At 36.0% G+C, this 15,821-nt stretch overlaps 2 protein-coding genes and 1 long non-coding RNA gene across 7 annotated transcripts; all 3 read right to left on the bottom strand.

The window, feature by feature from the left end:
• Positions 1–2,550: 2,550 nt before the first annotated feature.
• On the bottom strand, positions 2,551–6,386 carry LOC130425946 (zinc finger protein 501-like). Of its 5 annotated transcripts, none has more exons than XM_056752410.1 (4): positions 6,275–6,383; positions 5,828–5,944; positions 5,449–5,701; positions 2,551–3,979 (listed from the first exon to the last, which is right to left on the bottom strand). In XM_056752410.1, the coding sequence occupies exons 3-4, from the start codon at positions 5,501–5,503 to the stop codon at positions 2,841–2,843; spliced, it is 1,194 nt and encodes a 397-aa protein (XP_056608388.1). In that variant the 5' UTR covers positions 5,504–5,701; positions 5,828–5,944; positions 6,275–6,383; the 3' UTR covers positions 2,551–2,840. The 5 variants fall into 5 exon arrangements, with proteins under 5 accessions (XP_056608388.1, XP_056608386.1, XP_056608385.1 ...); XM_056752408.1 differs by adding an exon at positions 6,011–6,128 and having other exon boundaries at positions 5,449–5,926; positions 6,275–6,362; XM_056752407.1 differs by lacking the exon at positions 5,828–5,944 and having other exon boundaries at positions 6,275–6,386.
• Positions 6,387–8,527: 2,141 nt separating this feature from the next.
• LOC130425716 (gastrula zinc finger protein XlCGF57.1-like) lies at positions 8,528–10,275 on the bottom strand. The gene is made up of 3 exons (XM_056752088.1): positions 10,096–10,275; positions 9,610–9,927; positions 8,528–9,357 (listed from the first exon to the last, which is right to left on the bottom strand). Exons 1-3 carry the CDS (start codon positions 10,273–10,275, stop codon positions 8,662–8,664), a joined length of 1,194 nt encoding a protein of 397 aa, XP_056608066.1. The 3' UTR covers positions 8,528–8,661.
• A 119-nt stretch (positions 10,276–10,394) lies between these two features.
• Positions 10,395–15,676, bottom strand: LOC130426017 (uncharacterized). Its single transcript, XR_008907137.1, has 3 exons — positions 15,650–15,676; positions 12,238–12,631; positions 10,395–10,472 (listed from the first exon to the last, which is right to left on the bottom strand). It is a non-coding gene; the product is annotated as an uncharacterized LOC130426017 (long non-coding RNA).
• Between the last annotated feature and the right edge of the window lie 145 nt (positions 15,677–15,821).

Genomic DNA, 15,821 nt, shown 5'->3' on the forward strand with positions numbered 1-15,821 from the left:
ACCTGTTAACCGTCATTCAGTAATGCAGACAATGTCCAGTCAATTCTGTTTCTGAAGGGAACTTCAAACGCATACATGAGAGACCGTAATGCCCTACACCCTTCAAAGAGGTCACTTCAAGGGCTCAGCCCTTCTAAGGGAGTAGGGAATAGGGATGCTCACTTCTGTTTGGAAAATGCTCATGGTGTGGATGGAACAGAAGAAATCAAGGCGTTTTGTGAGAAGAGGGACAGCGTTTTAGAAACATGAAAATCTATTGTAAAACACCCCAAACACATAATCAAAGCCTCAAAAACAGCCCCTTTAATGTTCAACCAAACAGTTAACTGTTTAACCAAAATAACACAGTCACACACATCTATGGTGTTCTTGATCCGAAATGACCCGCATCACACGTCATAATATATTATTACCAAATATGTGATTTGATCTTGTTTTCTTTCACTTAGGACTGGTTTAGTTTTTCTTCTGATTAATCTAATTCTTCATTGATCTGAGCTCATGCAGTTTAAAAAATGACCGACCATTGAAAAAAAAGATTGGCAATTTTATTCACAAAGATTTTTAACAAGTTGCATGAGCTTAGATGAATAAGGTCTAGGATTTATTAGTTTGAAAATAACACGACAAACAGATTGAATCAATATTTGGTGATAATACAGCGTGACGAGTGATTCATAAGCTATTTTCTGTAGACCAGTCATTATTGATGGAAAACCACAAGTGTTTTTAGGTCTTTAACACAGAACATGAGTGAAAAACACTCAAAGCACAAACAGAACAGCTCTAAAAACACTTTTCACAAATAATACACAAGACTTCACCTTTACGAGTCTTTACATGTGATGCTGAAATAAACTTTTCACCAAACCCATCAATGAAGTGTCTCTTCCTCTGGAGTTTGAGCACCAGTGCGTTCTGAAGCTGTGTTAACTTGTCAAACTCTTTACACACAGAAGAATGGTTTCACTCCAGAGTGAATTCTTAAATGTGTCTCAAAAAAAACTTTACTTGGGAAACTCTTTCAACACATGTTTAATTCCAATATGAACTCCAATGCTGCTGAAATAAGTTGACCTTTACACACTGATGATATACCCATGTTTTTTTCCTCCAGTATGGATTCTTATATGTTCATGGGCGCCGTAAAGGGGGGAAAAGTTAGGACAATTCCAAGGGCCCATGACTGACCGGGCCCCAAAAATAGGTAAAAACTAATATTATATCCATCCATCCATTTTCTACCGCTTATCCGAACTACAATGGGTCACGGGGAGCCTGTGCCTATCTCAGGAGTCATCGGGCATCAAGGCAGAATACACCCTGGATGGAGTGCCAACCCATCGCAGGGCACACACACTCACTCATTCACTCACGCACTCACACCCTACGGACAATTTATCCAGAGATGCCAATCAACCTACCATGCATGTTTTTGGACCAGGGGAGGAAACCAGAGTACCCGGAGGAAACCCCCGAGGCACGGGGAGAACATGCAAACTCCACACACACAAGTCGGAATCGAACCCCCAACCCTGGAGGTGTGAGGCGAACGTGCTAACCACTAAGCCACCACGCCCCACTCTAATATTATATAATATATAATATAATAAAATAATTAAACCATCATCATTCAGTATTTATATAAAATCAACAAATCAATAAAATCAATGATCTCTTTGTTTTTGGCAGTAAAAGTTAAAAATCCCCATTGACCCAAAGAAAAACATCCATATTGATCCCCCTGTATCTGCATAAAATGGTTTGATCCTGCCTTAGCTCAAATCGCTTGAAATCTCTGTCTGTACTAGTTACTTCAAGCTGCTCGACCACGTTGGATTCACCATTTTTGGATGTCGATTTAGGCTCGCAAAAACCAACATCAATGCAACGCAACGTTCGCCATTGTTCATGCCGTTGTGCCGGTGACGTGACACCTGGCTCTGTATTGGCTCTCTAGCCTGTGGAAAAGCAACCGGTTCTTAAAGGTCTCGCCGGTCGAACCAATTAAGAACTGGCAATGGCTCTGGGTCTGAACTATTGTGAAACTTAGCTAGTGTAACAGAGTCAAGCCAGTGAAGTGCGTGCTGTGCAAGTATGTAAACCTCACTCCTCTGCCTTAAGGACTCTCTAGCGACAGATGCTAGAGACTGCGGTCTTCAGCCTCCTCGCTAGAGCGCCCGACTCCCGTGCAGAACCGACATGGTTCGAGGCCCGCCTGGTGTAGGTGTGGTTCGTTCCGGTTACACTAGCAATAGACTAGTGTTAGCCTACATTTAATCACCATTTCATCAATGCAGGGAAACGTTTAGCAAGATATTCATATTAATATAAGTGCAGCTAAGTAAAAAATAAATCTGCTGTTTTCATTGTTTTGAGAGGATGATGTTAATTTATTTTGATTGAAAAATGCATATATATTTAAGTTTGTTCTCTCTTCTTTTTTAAAAACTTTAACATAATAATTATAATAATTATGTTTAAATAATTTTCCATTTTGTCAAATTTTACAATAAAAATACATTGAGACTGTAAAAGATAGCCTTCAGCACATTTTTTATGGTTGCTTTTAATCTTGCATCAAATAGTGAAATGCATACTAGACTTGCATACAGGTACAAATCACCAGCAGTAAATATTGTGCTAGTACTAGTATTGAACTACAAGAAGCAAGACAGTTGCAAGCCTTTAATTAGAGTTATGTGAAGCTTGTGATGGGACAGTTAGGACAGGGGCCCCAATAAGATTTTTTGTCATTGGGACCAAAATTCCTGGCAGCGACCCTGCATGTGTTTCTTGAGGACAAGTTTTTTCCACACAGAAAGCATGTCAATGTTTTTTCAAGTGTGAGTTCTCATGTGTCTCCTAAGGGTACTGGTACATCTAAAACTCTTTCCACACTGTTGGCATGGGTATGGTTTCTCTCCGGTGTGAATTCTCATGTGTGTCTTAAGGTCAGCTTCATATCTTAAACTCTTTCCACACAGAAGGCATGTGAAGGGTTTCTCTCCAGTGTGAGATCTCATGTGTCTATTCAGGTTACCCATGCATGAAAAACTCTGTCCACACTGATCACAAGCATAAAGTTTTACACCAGTGTGAAGTCTTGTGTGTCTCCTAAAGTTACTTACACTTATAAAACTCTTTCCACACTGTTCACACGCGTATGGTTTCACTCCAGTGTGAATCCTCATGTGTACCTGAAGGCTTCCTTTAACTGTAAAACTCTTTTCACACTGTTGGCATAGGTATGGTTTCACTCCAGTGTGAGTTCTCATGTGTGAGTTAAGATCACTTGAGGTTGTAAAACTCTTTTCACACTGGTCACATGGGTATGGTTTCACTCCAGTGTGAATCCTCATGTGTACCTGAAGGTAACTTTTATCTTTGTAACTCTTTCCACACTGTTCACATGTGTAGGGTCTTTCTCCAGTGTGAGTTCTCAAATGTTTTGTAAGGGTCCCCGCAGTTGAAAAACTCTTTTCACAGTGATGACACATGAAAGGTTTCTCTCCAGTGTGAATCCTCATGTGTGTCTTAAGGTCACTTGACCTTCCGAAACTGTTTCCACACAGAAGGCATATGAAGGGTTTCTCTCCAGTGTGAATCATCATGTGTATCTGAAGGTGACTTTCACATCTAAAACTCTTCTCACACTGATCACATGTGAAGGGTTTCCCTCCAGTGTGGATTCTCATGTGTGTCTTAAGGTGAGCTTTACGTGTAAAACTCTTTCCACATTGATCACATGTGAATGGTTTCTCTACAGTTTGGGTTTTCATGTGCTGTTTAATTCTGTTAGTCTTCTCACACTTTTCTCCACTGCGAGTTCTCTTTTGTCCAACTTCTGTGAAACTCTGTCCACGGGTTTTGTCTCTTGTTCTCAGACTTCCTTTTCGTGAAACATTCTGTATTGTTTTCACATTCCCATCAGCATCATTCACTTCAGCTTGACTGTCCTGATTCACTTCCATCATATCTGAAATAAACAACAATTAACGTTAAATATAGTGCTGTCAAAATAAACCCGATCATCATGTCACTCATGTAAATCTAAGAACCAAAGAAAAGAAAAATTCACATAGTTGAAACAAAAGATTATTACACCACACTTTAACAAGTGCCTTTTTCATCTTTTATTGTTCTATTTGACTTTTTTGAGCGCTTTCGGCAGTGTAGTAGTGCCGACGTTCACATTAGTTCAGTGGGAAGATCCCAGGAAGATCCCATCCTGGCGGGATCCCTTGTTTCATGTAGAGAGAGAAGTTTTGGGCCTTGTGGAACGTCATACTCTCTCTCTGAGTCTCGTCTGTGTTTCCCGCCCTTTCGTCTCGTTATTAGTTGTAATTAGTTAATGCCCAACACCTGTTCCTGATTAATTTCTTCCCCTTTAAATAGTCCTGATGTTTCATTGTCCTGTGCTGGTTCAGAGTTCAACAACATCTGATGATCGGAGTTCATAACTGATTTGAATGTGTTGCTCAATGCACAGGTGAGATGAACCACTGTGAGAGGCGGAGGGACTCAACAGTTTCTAAACCTAAAACACTTTTTTTGAGTTTCTATTTTCCATGTTCATAGATACAACTTTATACTTTTGGATCTTTGACATATGTAGTGAATTTATAGTACAGATACTCAAAAAGTCTACTTAAGTACTCGTGTAAATTTAGTTTGTCAATCTCAGGTTATGTGCTCTCCTAATAGTATGTCACTTTGGATAAAAGCATCTGCCAAATTAATAAATGTAAATGTTTGTGGTGTTTTGTAACAAATAATTCCACTAATAAAACTTCCATGTAAACGGGAGCAAAGATGTGTTCTCATGTCATGTTACTGCGATTAAGTCTGATTATTGAAAATAATCTCATTATTGATGTGTATGTAAATGTTATCAATTGAGTTCCCTCAAACTTTGAGAATTTAGCTTGTTTAGCAAAATTGAAATATTGCAGAAAACATTTGTGAATAACACCGTTTCCATTTAACTAGTATTCAATCGTCACTTCCTAATAAACTGACACTAAATATCTGTTAGAAAAGTAAAACAAGTCACTAAAAAAAGTTCTAAGAGGGATTATTAACATGTTAAATAATATACAGTCTTTGTGTTGTTTCTTCAATAATTTGGAGATTAAATGTCAAATTATTTTAATCTAAAAGTGTATTTTTAAACACTGTTATGTGATATTAACTGCGATTAATTTCCAAACTTTTTTAACAAAACATACAAATTAAGTGGCAAAATTTGTTAAATTTAATTCTCGAGAAATCTTTCCAGATTTTCTTTAAAGTTATTACCACATCATGTATTTTAGTGCACTCATCCCTGTGTTTCCTCAATGCTCATTTTCTGTTTATATGACTGAACTACAGCCACTAATTCATTAAATGAAAGCTGTATTATTCCTCAAGTGTCAATAATAAAGATTAAAAACAGACACCAACCTCTTTGTTCCTCAGTATCTTCATCTTTCATTCTGTATAGTTCTGGATCTCTCATGTTCTCAAGCTTCTTCTCCTCCAGCAACAGTATGAAGAACTCCTGAAGTGATTTATTCAAATTTATTGGTGGATTGCTGTAGGAGGAGCTTCACTGAACCTGTCAATCACAATTTTCCACCAATCACTACACACTGGAGAACTGGCCAATCAGAGCACACCTCCCTTTTCAGAGTCATGATCTTTGTGAAGAATCAGCCTGTATCAGAGAGGAGGATAAACAAACATCCACAGTGTGTGGAAAACACAGCGTTTTAACCTTAATCGTGTTTACACATTGCGTTACATCTGAAATAAACCATAATAATTGTCTCAGCCGTGTTACCTCAGAACAGACTGACAATCATCAGTCTGAAGAGAGGTGAACAGACCCATCATCAGTCTCATTTCACATCTTCACACGCTGTTTCATTTCTGTCCACATCTCAAAGGCCAGACACATCTTGTCAATAACACAAGATATCATTCATTCTGGAAGAATTTGTTTTAGTAAAACCCTCTCACTGACCTCTGATCTTATGTTGTCCTCACTGTATTGTATCAACTGCAGCTATAACTAGCTAAACTCTTCCTCTCGAATAAATACTTGAGTCTTAGTAAGTTTTAGATGCTCTTTACTGTGTCTCCTTTTATCAATGTACAAGGTCAGAGTGAAAAGTGTGACAAAGAAAATATAAAATTACAATTTAGCTCTGTAACATGAGCCTTTCTCATCTAAATGATACGTTTTTATCGCTTACTTATTAAATCAACTATAAACTTATTTACTTACGACGTTTCCTCTGTGGTGTTTACAGTTTTGAATACATGCTGACACAGAAATATAAAGGAGTAAATCCCGCTAGAATCTTCAGACTACACACAAAAACAACCCGTGAAACGAGACATTTCAGACGAGAGAAAGCCCTTCAAATTAAGAGTCTCTTCAAAATAAAAGTTAATCAGAATTTATACCTGAATGACAACACAGTGCTGCTACATTCAGAGAGATAAATCAGTGAAACACTCATAGAAATCTCACACATGAGTCAATAGAAGAAATTAATATTTTTACATTAGTTTGTAAATCACAAGTTTGCAAAAGCAGTACATTTCCTTCACCGTGTGTTGTTTAAGATATTATCATAATGAATGAGGTGAAAAGTGAACTATCAGTCTGGAGTCTCATCACTAATGTGTTAATGATGAAGATCATCTGAAGACTGAAAGATCTATTAACACCCATCATGATGTAAATGTCTCAGGACACTTTAGAATGACTGTTGTTGATGACATGAAACATGTTTATTACGTTCATACAAATTTAAAATAAATGTTTTACCACTCAAAGCACAAACAGACCAGCTCTGAAAACCATTTTCACAAACATCAAACAACATTTACATTTAGTCATTTGGCAGACACGTTTATCCAAAGCGACTTACAGTGCACTTATTACAGGGACAATCCCCCTGGAGCAACATGGAGTAAAGTGTCTTGCTCAAGGATACACTGGTGGTGGCTGCTGGGATCAAACCAGCAACCTTTTGATTTATCAGTTCAGTGGTTTAACCCACTAGACCACCATGTCATGACTTCATGTTTGCAGTGAGTCTTTAGATGGGATGCTGAAATATAGTTTTGACTTCCCTGGACTGTGTTTAACCACCATAGTACAGTTTATTACTGGAGAAACTAACTAGCTAGTCAAGACTGTATCCCAAAAACATAGTAACTGAGTTACACATATATCGCTAGAACCACATTACACAGGTGCTGGAGTAATGAGGTCTACTAATAAATAGGTTTAGATCAAATGAATGTGTGTAAATAATGTATATTGCATCTAAGGAATACTTTTCTTATTATATTTTTGTTCTCTTTTGTTTAATTTCAGATGTGTCATTCATTCACATGTTTCCTATTACATAGCTTTACACAGGGATTCCCCAGGGTCCTAGAGCCTGTATGACTGTACACATGCCCACTTTCAAAAACAGCACTTTACTTCTTTTGACAAACTACAATATTTGAAAATATTTAGAATGAAGGATATTACGACTTCCTTTAAGTGGTAATGTTGGTGTTTAGCATGAGCACGTTTTAAGGCGTAATATAAAATGGTCCATGAACTTAAGAATAAATGCAAACAGAGTTATTTTATGAATCCATGTCAACTGTCCTTCTAGACCTATCGGCAGCGTCTGACACTGTCAATCACCAGATACTGCTAGCAACCCTGTCAAAGGATTCTCAGGCCCTCCTCTCTGCTGGATTATATCCTCCTCTCCAGCAGATCCTTCAGGGTGTCATGGAGGGGCTCGCAGTCCACTGCCCACCACATGATCACTGGGGTCCCTCAGGGTCCATGAGTTGGTAATTCCCAAAGAGCGAGCAGCAGCAACCATGTTTGTAGATTCGTCTAATTACATTTTGTTAGCAATTGTGCTTCATCCTCTCACAAAAATAAAGTTTTTAATAAATTCATCACGCCATTGGGTGGTTCTCTCTCCTCCTCCTCCGATAACCTCCATATTATTTTATATTATTGCATCATCTCTCACATTATGAACACAAACATGAATGTTTGTAAAAGCTTTTATTTTTCATTAGCAGATTACAGTTTAATTTCATAACATTTTCTTTCCTTGTTAACATTTTTGTGTCATGATCATACGTCACAATCACAAACAACTGAGGGTTTAAATGTCTTCACTTTGACTGAGGTGTAAACTGATGGCATGGGAATGGTTTCACTCCAGTGTGACCTCAAATGTATCTAAAAAATATTCATTTGTGAAAGTCTATCCACACTGAAGGTAAACAACGTTTTCAATTCCAGTGTGAATTCCAATTCTCATGTGTTCTTGAAGTTTACCACCAGTTCTACAACTCTTTTCACACAGATGACACGTGAATGGTTTCACTCCAGTGTGAACTCTTAAATGTGTCACAAGAAAACCTTTACTTGTGAAAGTCTTTGAACAAAAGGGCCTGCAAAATGTTTAATTCCAGTATGAAGTCCAACGCGTCTCTTAAGTTGACCTTCACATCTAATATTCTTCTCACACTGATGGCATGAACATGTTTCTTTCCTCCAGTATGGAATCTAATGTGTTTCTTTAGGACAACTTAACTTGTAAAACCCTTTCGACACTGTTGGTATGCAAATGGTTTCTCTCAATTGTGAACTCTCATGTGTCTGATTAAGTTACTCGCACATCCAAAACTCTTGCCACACTGTTGACATGTGTAAGGTTTCTCTCCAGTGTGAACTATCAGGTGTCTCTTAAAGTCACTTGAACTTCTAAAACTCTTTTCACACTGATCACATGCGTAGGGTTTCTCTCCTGTGTGAGTTCTCATGTGTAGCTTAAGTGCACCATCACATATAAAACTCTTTCCACACTGATCACATGCATATGGTTTCTCTCCAGTGTGAATCCTCATGTGTACCTGAAGGTAACTTTGATCTGAGTAACTCTTTCCACACTGTTGACATGTGAACAGTTTCTCTCGAGTGTGAACTATCATGTGTCTCCTCAGGTGAGATGTAGTCATGAAACTCTTTCCACACAGAAGGCATGTGAATGGTTTCTCTCCGGTGTGAATACTCATGTGTCTACTCAGGTGACTTTTACTTTTGAAACTCTTTCCACACTGTGTGCATGCGAACGGTTTCTCTCCAGTGTGAACTCTCATGTGACCCTCAAGGTTACCTATAGATCTAAAACTCTTTTCGCACTGACGACACGTGTATGGTTTCTCTCCGGTGTGAATCCTCATGTGTGTCGTAAGAGTGCCTGAAATTGAAAAACTCTTTCCACACTGTTGACATGTGAATGGTTTCTCTCCAGTGTGACTTCTCAAATGGTTCTTAAGGGCACCGGTATCTGAAAAACTCTTTTCACAGTGTGGACACATGAAGGGTTTCTCTCCAGTGTGAACTCTAATGTGTCTTTTAAGTTCACTTTCACTTTTAAATTTCTTCTCACACTGATGACATGAAAATGGTTTTTCTCCAGTGTGAGTTCTCGTGTGGATCCTTAGGCCATGTTTACTTGCAAAAGTCTTTTCACAGTGTGGACACATGAATGGTTTCTCTCCAGTGTGAACTCTCATGTGTACCTTAAGGCTACTTTCACATCCAAACTTCTTCCCACACTGATGACATGGAAATGGTTTCTCTCCGGTGTGAATCCTCATGTGTACCTGAAGGTAACCTTTAGTTGTGTAACTCATTCCACACTGTTGACACATGTATGGTTTCTCTCCAGTGTGAGTTTTCAAATGCTTCATAAGGTTACTGGTATATCCAAAACTCTTCCCACACTGTTGGCATGGATATGGTTTCTCTCCAGTGTGAATTCTCATGTGTGTCTTCAGGTTACCCATGAATGAAAAACTCTTTCCACACTGATCACATGTGTATGGTTTCTCTCCAGTGTGAACTCTCATGTGTGACCTAAAGTAACATTCCGCTATAAAACTCTTTCCACACTGATCACATGTGTATTGTTTCTCTCCAGTGTGAATCCTCATGTGTCTCCTAAAGTTACTTACACTTATAAAACTCTTCTCACACTGATCACATGTGAAGGGTTTCCCTCCAATGTGGATTCTCATGTGTGTTTTAAGGTGATCTTTAGTTGTAAAACTCTTTCCACATTGATCACATGTGAAGGGTTTTTCTCCAGTGTGAATTCTCATGTGTCTATTAAGGTGATCTTTACGTGTAAAACTCTTTCCACATTGATCACATGTGAATGGTTTCTCTCCAGTTTGGGTTTTCATGTGCTGTTTAATTCTGTTAGTCTTCTCACACTTTTCTCCACTGCAAGTTCTCTTTTGTCCAACTTCTGTGAAACTCTGTCCACAGGTTTTGCCTCTTGTTCTCAGACTTCCTTTTCGTGAAACATTCTGTATTGTTTTCACATTCCCATCAGCATCATTCACTTCAGCTTGACTGTCCTGATTCACTTCCATCATATCTGAAATAAACAACAATTAACGTTAAATATAGTGCTGTCAAAATAAACCCGATCATCATGTCACTCATGTTAATTTCAGAAAATCATTCACATTTATGCATTTGGCAGACGCTTTTATCCAAAACGACTTGTTTTACATTTATACAAAGTTATGTGCAGTCCCCTGGGATCGAACCCACAATCTTGCATTGTTCACGCAATGCTCTTACCACTGAGCTACAGGAAAACATACGAACAAATGAAAATAAAAGTTGACGCGCAGTAGGGATGCTTCTATCCAATATTTGTATCTGTATCAGTGTTGATACCGAGTTAAATTCTAGAGCGGGTATCGTGAGAATTTGCCCGATCTGACATCAAATTTCTTTTAGGCGATGTAACAATTTATGGAGATGCTTAAATGCTTTAAATCATGACAGACCTGGTCAGCTTTACCAATCAGAGCGTTTTGGAAGGAGGGACTTTATACGACTGGACTTCTTCCAGTTTTTATAATGAGAAGAGGGACAGGGGTAAACAATAGACTTGAAATATGTAAAATATAAAGCGTTTCTTTTATTAGAAACATGAACATTCATTGTTAAACACCCAAAAACATAATCAATGCCTCAAAAACATCAAAGACTGGCTCCTTTATTACAAGTCATAAATACATAACTTCAAGGGATTACATTTTAAATTCTCTATGCATTCAATCAATACTTATTCGGATGTATCATTTTTAATATATAAGGAGTGTTTTCATTTAATACTGAGTCGCATTCAGAACTTTAATATTTGTGTAAAACCCAACTCTAACATGATTTAGCTTTATTTCCTTTAAAACCAAATGTGCTCTCTAATATCATTGGATTATAAGCATATATCCCCCTAGACATCTGCCCGGTTAACCGAAAATATATATCACGTGATATATAAGCAACTCAAACTCGCACTGCTTTTAGATCGAGCAGCATTTCCTACTGATCTCACAGCCGTGCTTCACAGGAAAACTATGCATCAATAAAATATGTTATTTTTATTTAGAGCAACAAACATGAAACATTATTGTGCAGCGCCTGGTTGTGGAAGAACACAGTCACTTCCGTCGGATTCTGATATTAGTAATGTGTGGTTGAAGTTTATTTTTAAAGATGTTCCACCTCAAGTGGGTAAAACATTGAGCATTTGTTCACTTCACTGTGGATTCCAGAGAGTCTGGGATTAAAAAGCCGTCAATATTGAATCCGACCGGAATCTTATGCGAGTAAATATATCTGTATGATGTGTCACTATTGCTTTGTTTGAGATTGCTTTATATGTCCCAATAATGTGTAACAAAGTTTACAGAAGGTTCAAACTAAACACGCAGCTTGTCAAACAGACACACACAGAAATGTACATCTACAGTCTTCAATGCGGCCCGTCCTTAAAAACTTGTTGATTTTGATGCTTTTAATGTAAAAACTACGTGGACTTCATAAGTTATAAACATTTAAACACTAATGTTATGTGATATTAATTGCGATTCATTTCCAAACTTTTTTTTTACAATTGTACAAAACATACAAATTAAGTGGCAACATTTGTGAAGTTTAATTCTCAAGAAATCTTTCCAGATTTTGTATAAAGTTATTACCACATCATATATTTTAGTGCACTCATCCCTGTGTTTCCTCAATGCTCATTTTCTGTTTATATGACTGAACTACAGCCACTAATTCATTAAATGAAAGCTGTATTATTCCTCAAGTGTCAATAATAAAGATTAAAAACAGACACCAACCTCTTTGTTCCTCAGTATCTTCATCTTTCATTCTGTATAGTTCTGGATCTCTCATGTTCTCAAGCTTCTTCTCCTCCAGCAACAGTATGAAGAACTCCTGAAGTGATTTATTCACATTTATTGGTGGATTGCTGTAGGAGGAGCTTCACTGAACGTGTCAATCACTGTCGGGTGTGAACAGGAGATGTTTGACACATATTGTCATTAAAAGCTTCTTACTGGACTCTTGTGTTTCAGGATTTTATTGTTCCAGATAAATATTCATCTGTTTATTTCTTTAGTGTAAACTAGACTATGAAGCTCTGGTGGATAGTGAGCGCTCACAAAGCATCCGTTCACAACTGAAGGAATATTTAATTCACCAGATCTTGATGACACACAAGTCGATGTGATTCTAAACAAAAACACAATATTTACAATTAATAAAGACACAAATAACACAGTTCATTTATAAAAGCATTGACTGATATAAACATGACAGTTATTTTAGTCACGTCATCTTACTTTACACTATTTATGAGTTCTTACTATGACTGATGTTATTTACTACATAGAAATATTCATGAGAAGAGAAGACATGAAATAACTTTATATTACTGACATGATCATAGAAATAACTTTATATTACTGACATGATCATAGAAATAACTTTATATTACTGACATGATCATAGAAATAACTTTATATTACTGATATAATCATAGAAATAACTTTATATTACTGATATAATCATAGAAATAACTTTATATTACTGACATGATCATAGAAATAACTTTATATTACTGATATAATCATAGAAATAACTTTATATTACTGATATAATCATAGAAATAACTTTATATTACTGACATGATCATAGAAATAACTTCATATTACTGATATGATCATAGAAATAACTTTATATTACTGACACGATCATAGAAATAACTTTATATTACTGACATGATCATAGAAATAACTTCATATTACTGATATGATCATAGAAATAACTTTATATTACTGACACGATCATAGAAATAACTTTATATTACTGACATGATCATAGAAATAACTTTATATTACTGACATGATCATAGAAATAACTTTATATTACTGACACGATCATAGAAATAACTTTATATTACTGACACGATCATAGAAATAACTTTATATTACTGACATGATCATAGAAATAACTTTATATTACTGATATGATCATAGAAATAACTTTATATTACTGACACGATCATAGAAATAACTTTATATTACTGACACGATCATAGAAATAACTTTATATTACTGACATGATCATAGAAATAACTTTATATTACTGATATGATCATAGAAATAACTTTATATTACTGACATGATCATAGAAATAACTTTATATTACTGACATGATCATAGAAATAACTTTATATTACTGACATGATCATAGAAATAACTTTATATTACTGACATAATCATAGAAATAACTTTATATTACTGACACGATCATAGAAATAACTTTATATTACTGACATGATCATAGAAATAACTTTATATTACTGACACGATCATAGAAATAACTTTATATTACTGACATGATAATAGAAATAACTTTATATTACTGACACGATCATAGAAATAACTTTATATTACTGACATGATCATAGAAATAACTTTATATTACTGATATAATCATAGAAATAACTTTATATTACTGACACGATCATAGAAATAACTTTATATTACTGACACGATCATAGAAATAACTTTATATTACTGACATGATCATAGAAATAACTTTATATTAGTGACATGATCATAGAAATAACTTTACATTACTGATATAATGGTAGAAATAACTTTATATTATATACTGTGAGAATAAGCATAAATAACTCACTTCTAATTAAACAATTGTATTAAAGTTTAATATAACACATGAACTGAATTATTTTACTTAAGAATCACTGTGTGTGCGTCATTTTATTACTTTAAGAGTATTTATCGTCGTTCCGTTAGCTAAAGATGCTACAGCTAACAATAGAGCAAACACGACTGAAAATATTAAACGACACATTTAAACATCATCATATATAAAACACTGTATATACATATATATATATATATATATATATATATATATATATAACACATATATATATCATACTTAAACACTGATCTTAAAGTGAATTATTAAACTAACATCCAGTGTTGGGGAAGCTACTTTGAAACTGTAGTTAGATAAGCTACAAGCTACTCATCAATAAAAGTAGTTAAGTTACAGCTTAGCTACACATTTGAAAAAGCAGTTAGCTACACTACAAGTTACTATAAAAAAAAGCTAGCTACATTGAAACTACTTTGGTTTTTGGAGTGTCATTGTATATAAAGAATAACTGATTCATTGCAAATTAAAAAATATTTTAAGAAAACAATGTAATAGAATACAGTTATGATTTCAGTGTTGTTTTATTTTGTAAACTAGACCGTACGCAAGTTAAAGTTAAACTCAAATTTATCTCAAGTTTGCAAAATGTAGATAATGTGAATTATTAAAACAACAGAAAGAACAAATGTTGGGCCAAATAACTCACCTGCATGTGTTTCCTTAAATTTGTGCTTAAAGTCTTTGATGCAGACTTTTAATTTTTAGTTTTGAAAAGAATACATAAAAACGTGTAACCATTACTGTTTGCATCTTTAAGAGACATGAACTTGGACAAATAAGGCCATGGGCAATTAATCACTGAGGGTCAAGCCAGCCGCCGTTTAGATTTGGATGCGCAGATATTGAGTGGTTTACCGTAAATTCCAGGAATGCTGCTTTTAAAGCTTTATTTAAATGTAGAGGATCCGTGTCTCTTGTCAATAACCTATTTTTAATAAGTAGAAAAAACTGATGGTGAGTTTCAGTTGGGGCTGTCCCGCAATATATGCACACCTTATGGATTGTTTTACTGTACCGTTTTGGAGAAATACAGTTTTCCACTTTAAAAGGCTATAGAAACATTATACATCTTCCGATTCTGAATCTGAAATTCAGTCGACATGCCTTGCTCCATCCTGGATGGATGTGTGTGTCAAGTTAACTTCGGCAAATTAACGTAATCATCAGACGCGATCTGAATACTGTGCGTAAGCCGCGAGATGCGTCACAGGACACTAGCTGGCAGTAATGCAAACATTTTCAGTAGTAAGTAAGGTGACGACGCATGTGCTCAGTGTGCTGCACTACTTATTGCTTTAAAGTTCGTCGCAATGGAATGTAGCGAGTAGCGTTTGGGCACGCTACACCGCTACCTGCTTGTAAAAGTATTTAACTACCGGAAAAGCTACACTGTTTTAAAAGTAACTTAACTACCGTCAAGCTACAGAAAAATGTAGTTAAGTTAGTAGCGTCGCTACTTGTAGTTAGCTACTCCCCAACACTGCTAACATCACTCACTTGTGTATGAAACTCTGACGAACTTTCTGCACGCGCACAGAAGCGCGTCCTCACGAGACTGAAGCATGAAGAATTTACTCAATACCTTCATGGAACATGATCTTTAATATCCGAATGATTTCTGGCATAAACGAAAAATCAATCATTTTGACTCATATAATATATTTTTGGC

The sequence above is a fragment of the Triplophysa dalaica genome, chromosome 7 (assembly GCF_015846415.1).
Source record: "Triplophysa dalaica isolate WHDGS20190420 chromosome 7, ASM1584641v1, whole genome shotgun sequence".
Lineage (NCBI taxonomy): Eukaryota > Metazoa > Chordata > Actinopteri > Cypriniformes > Nemacheilidae > Triplophysa > Triplophysa dalaica.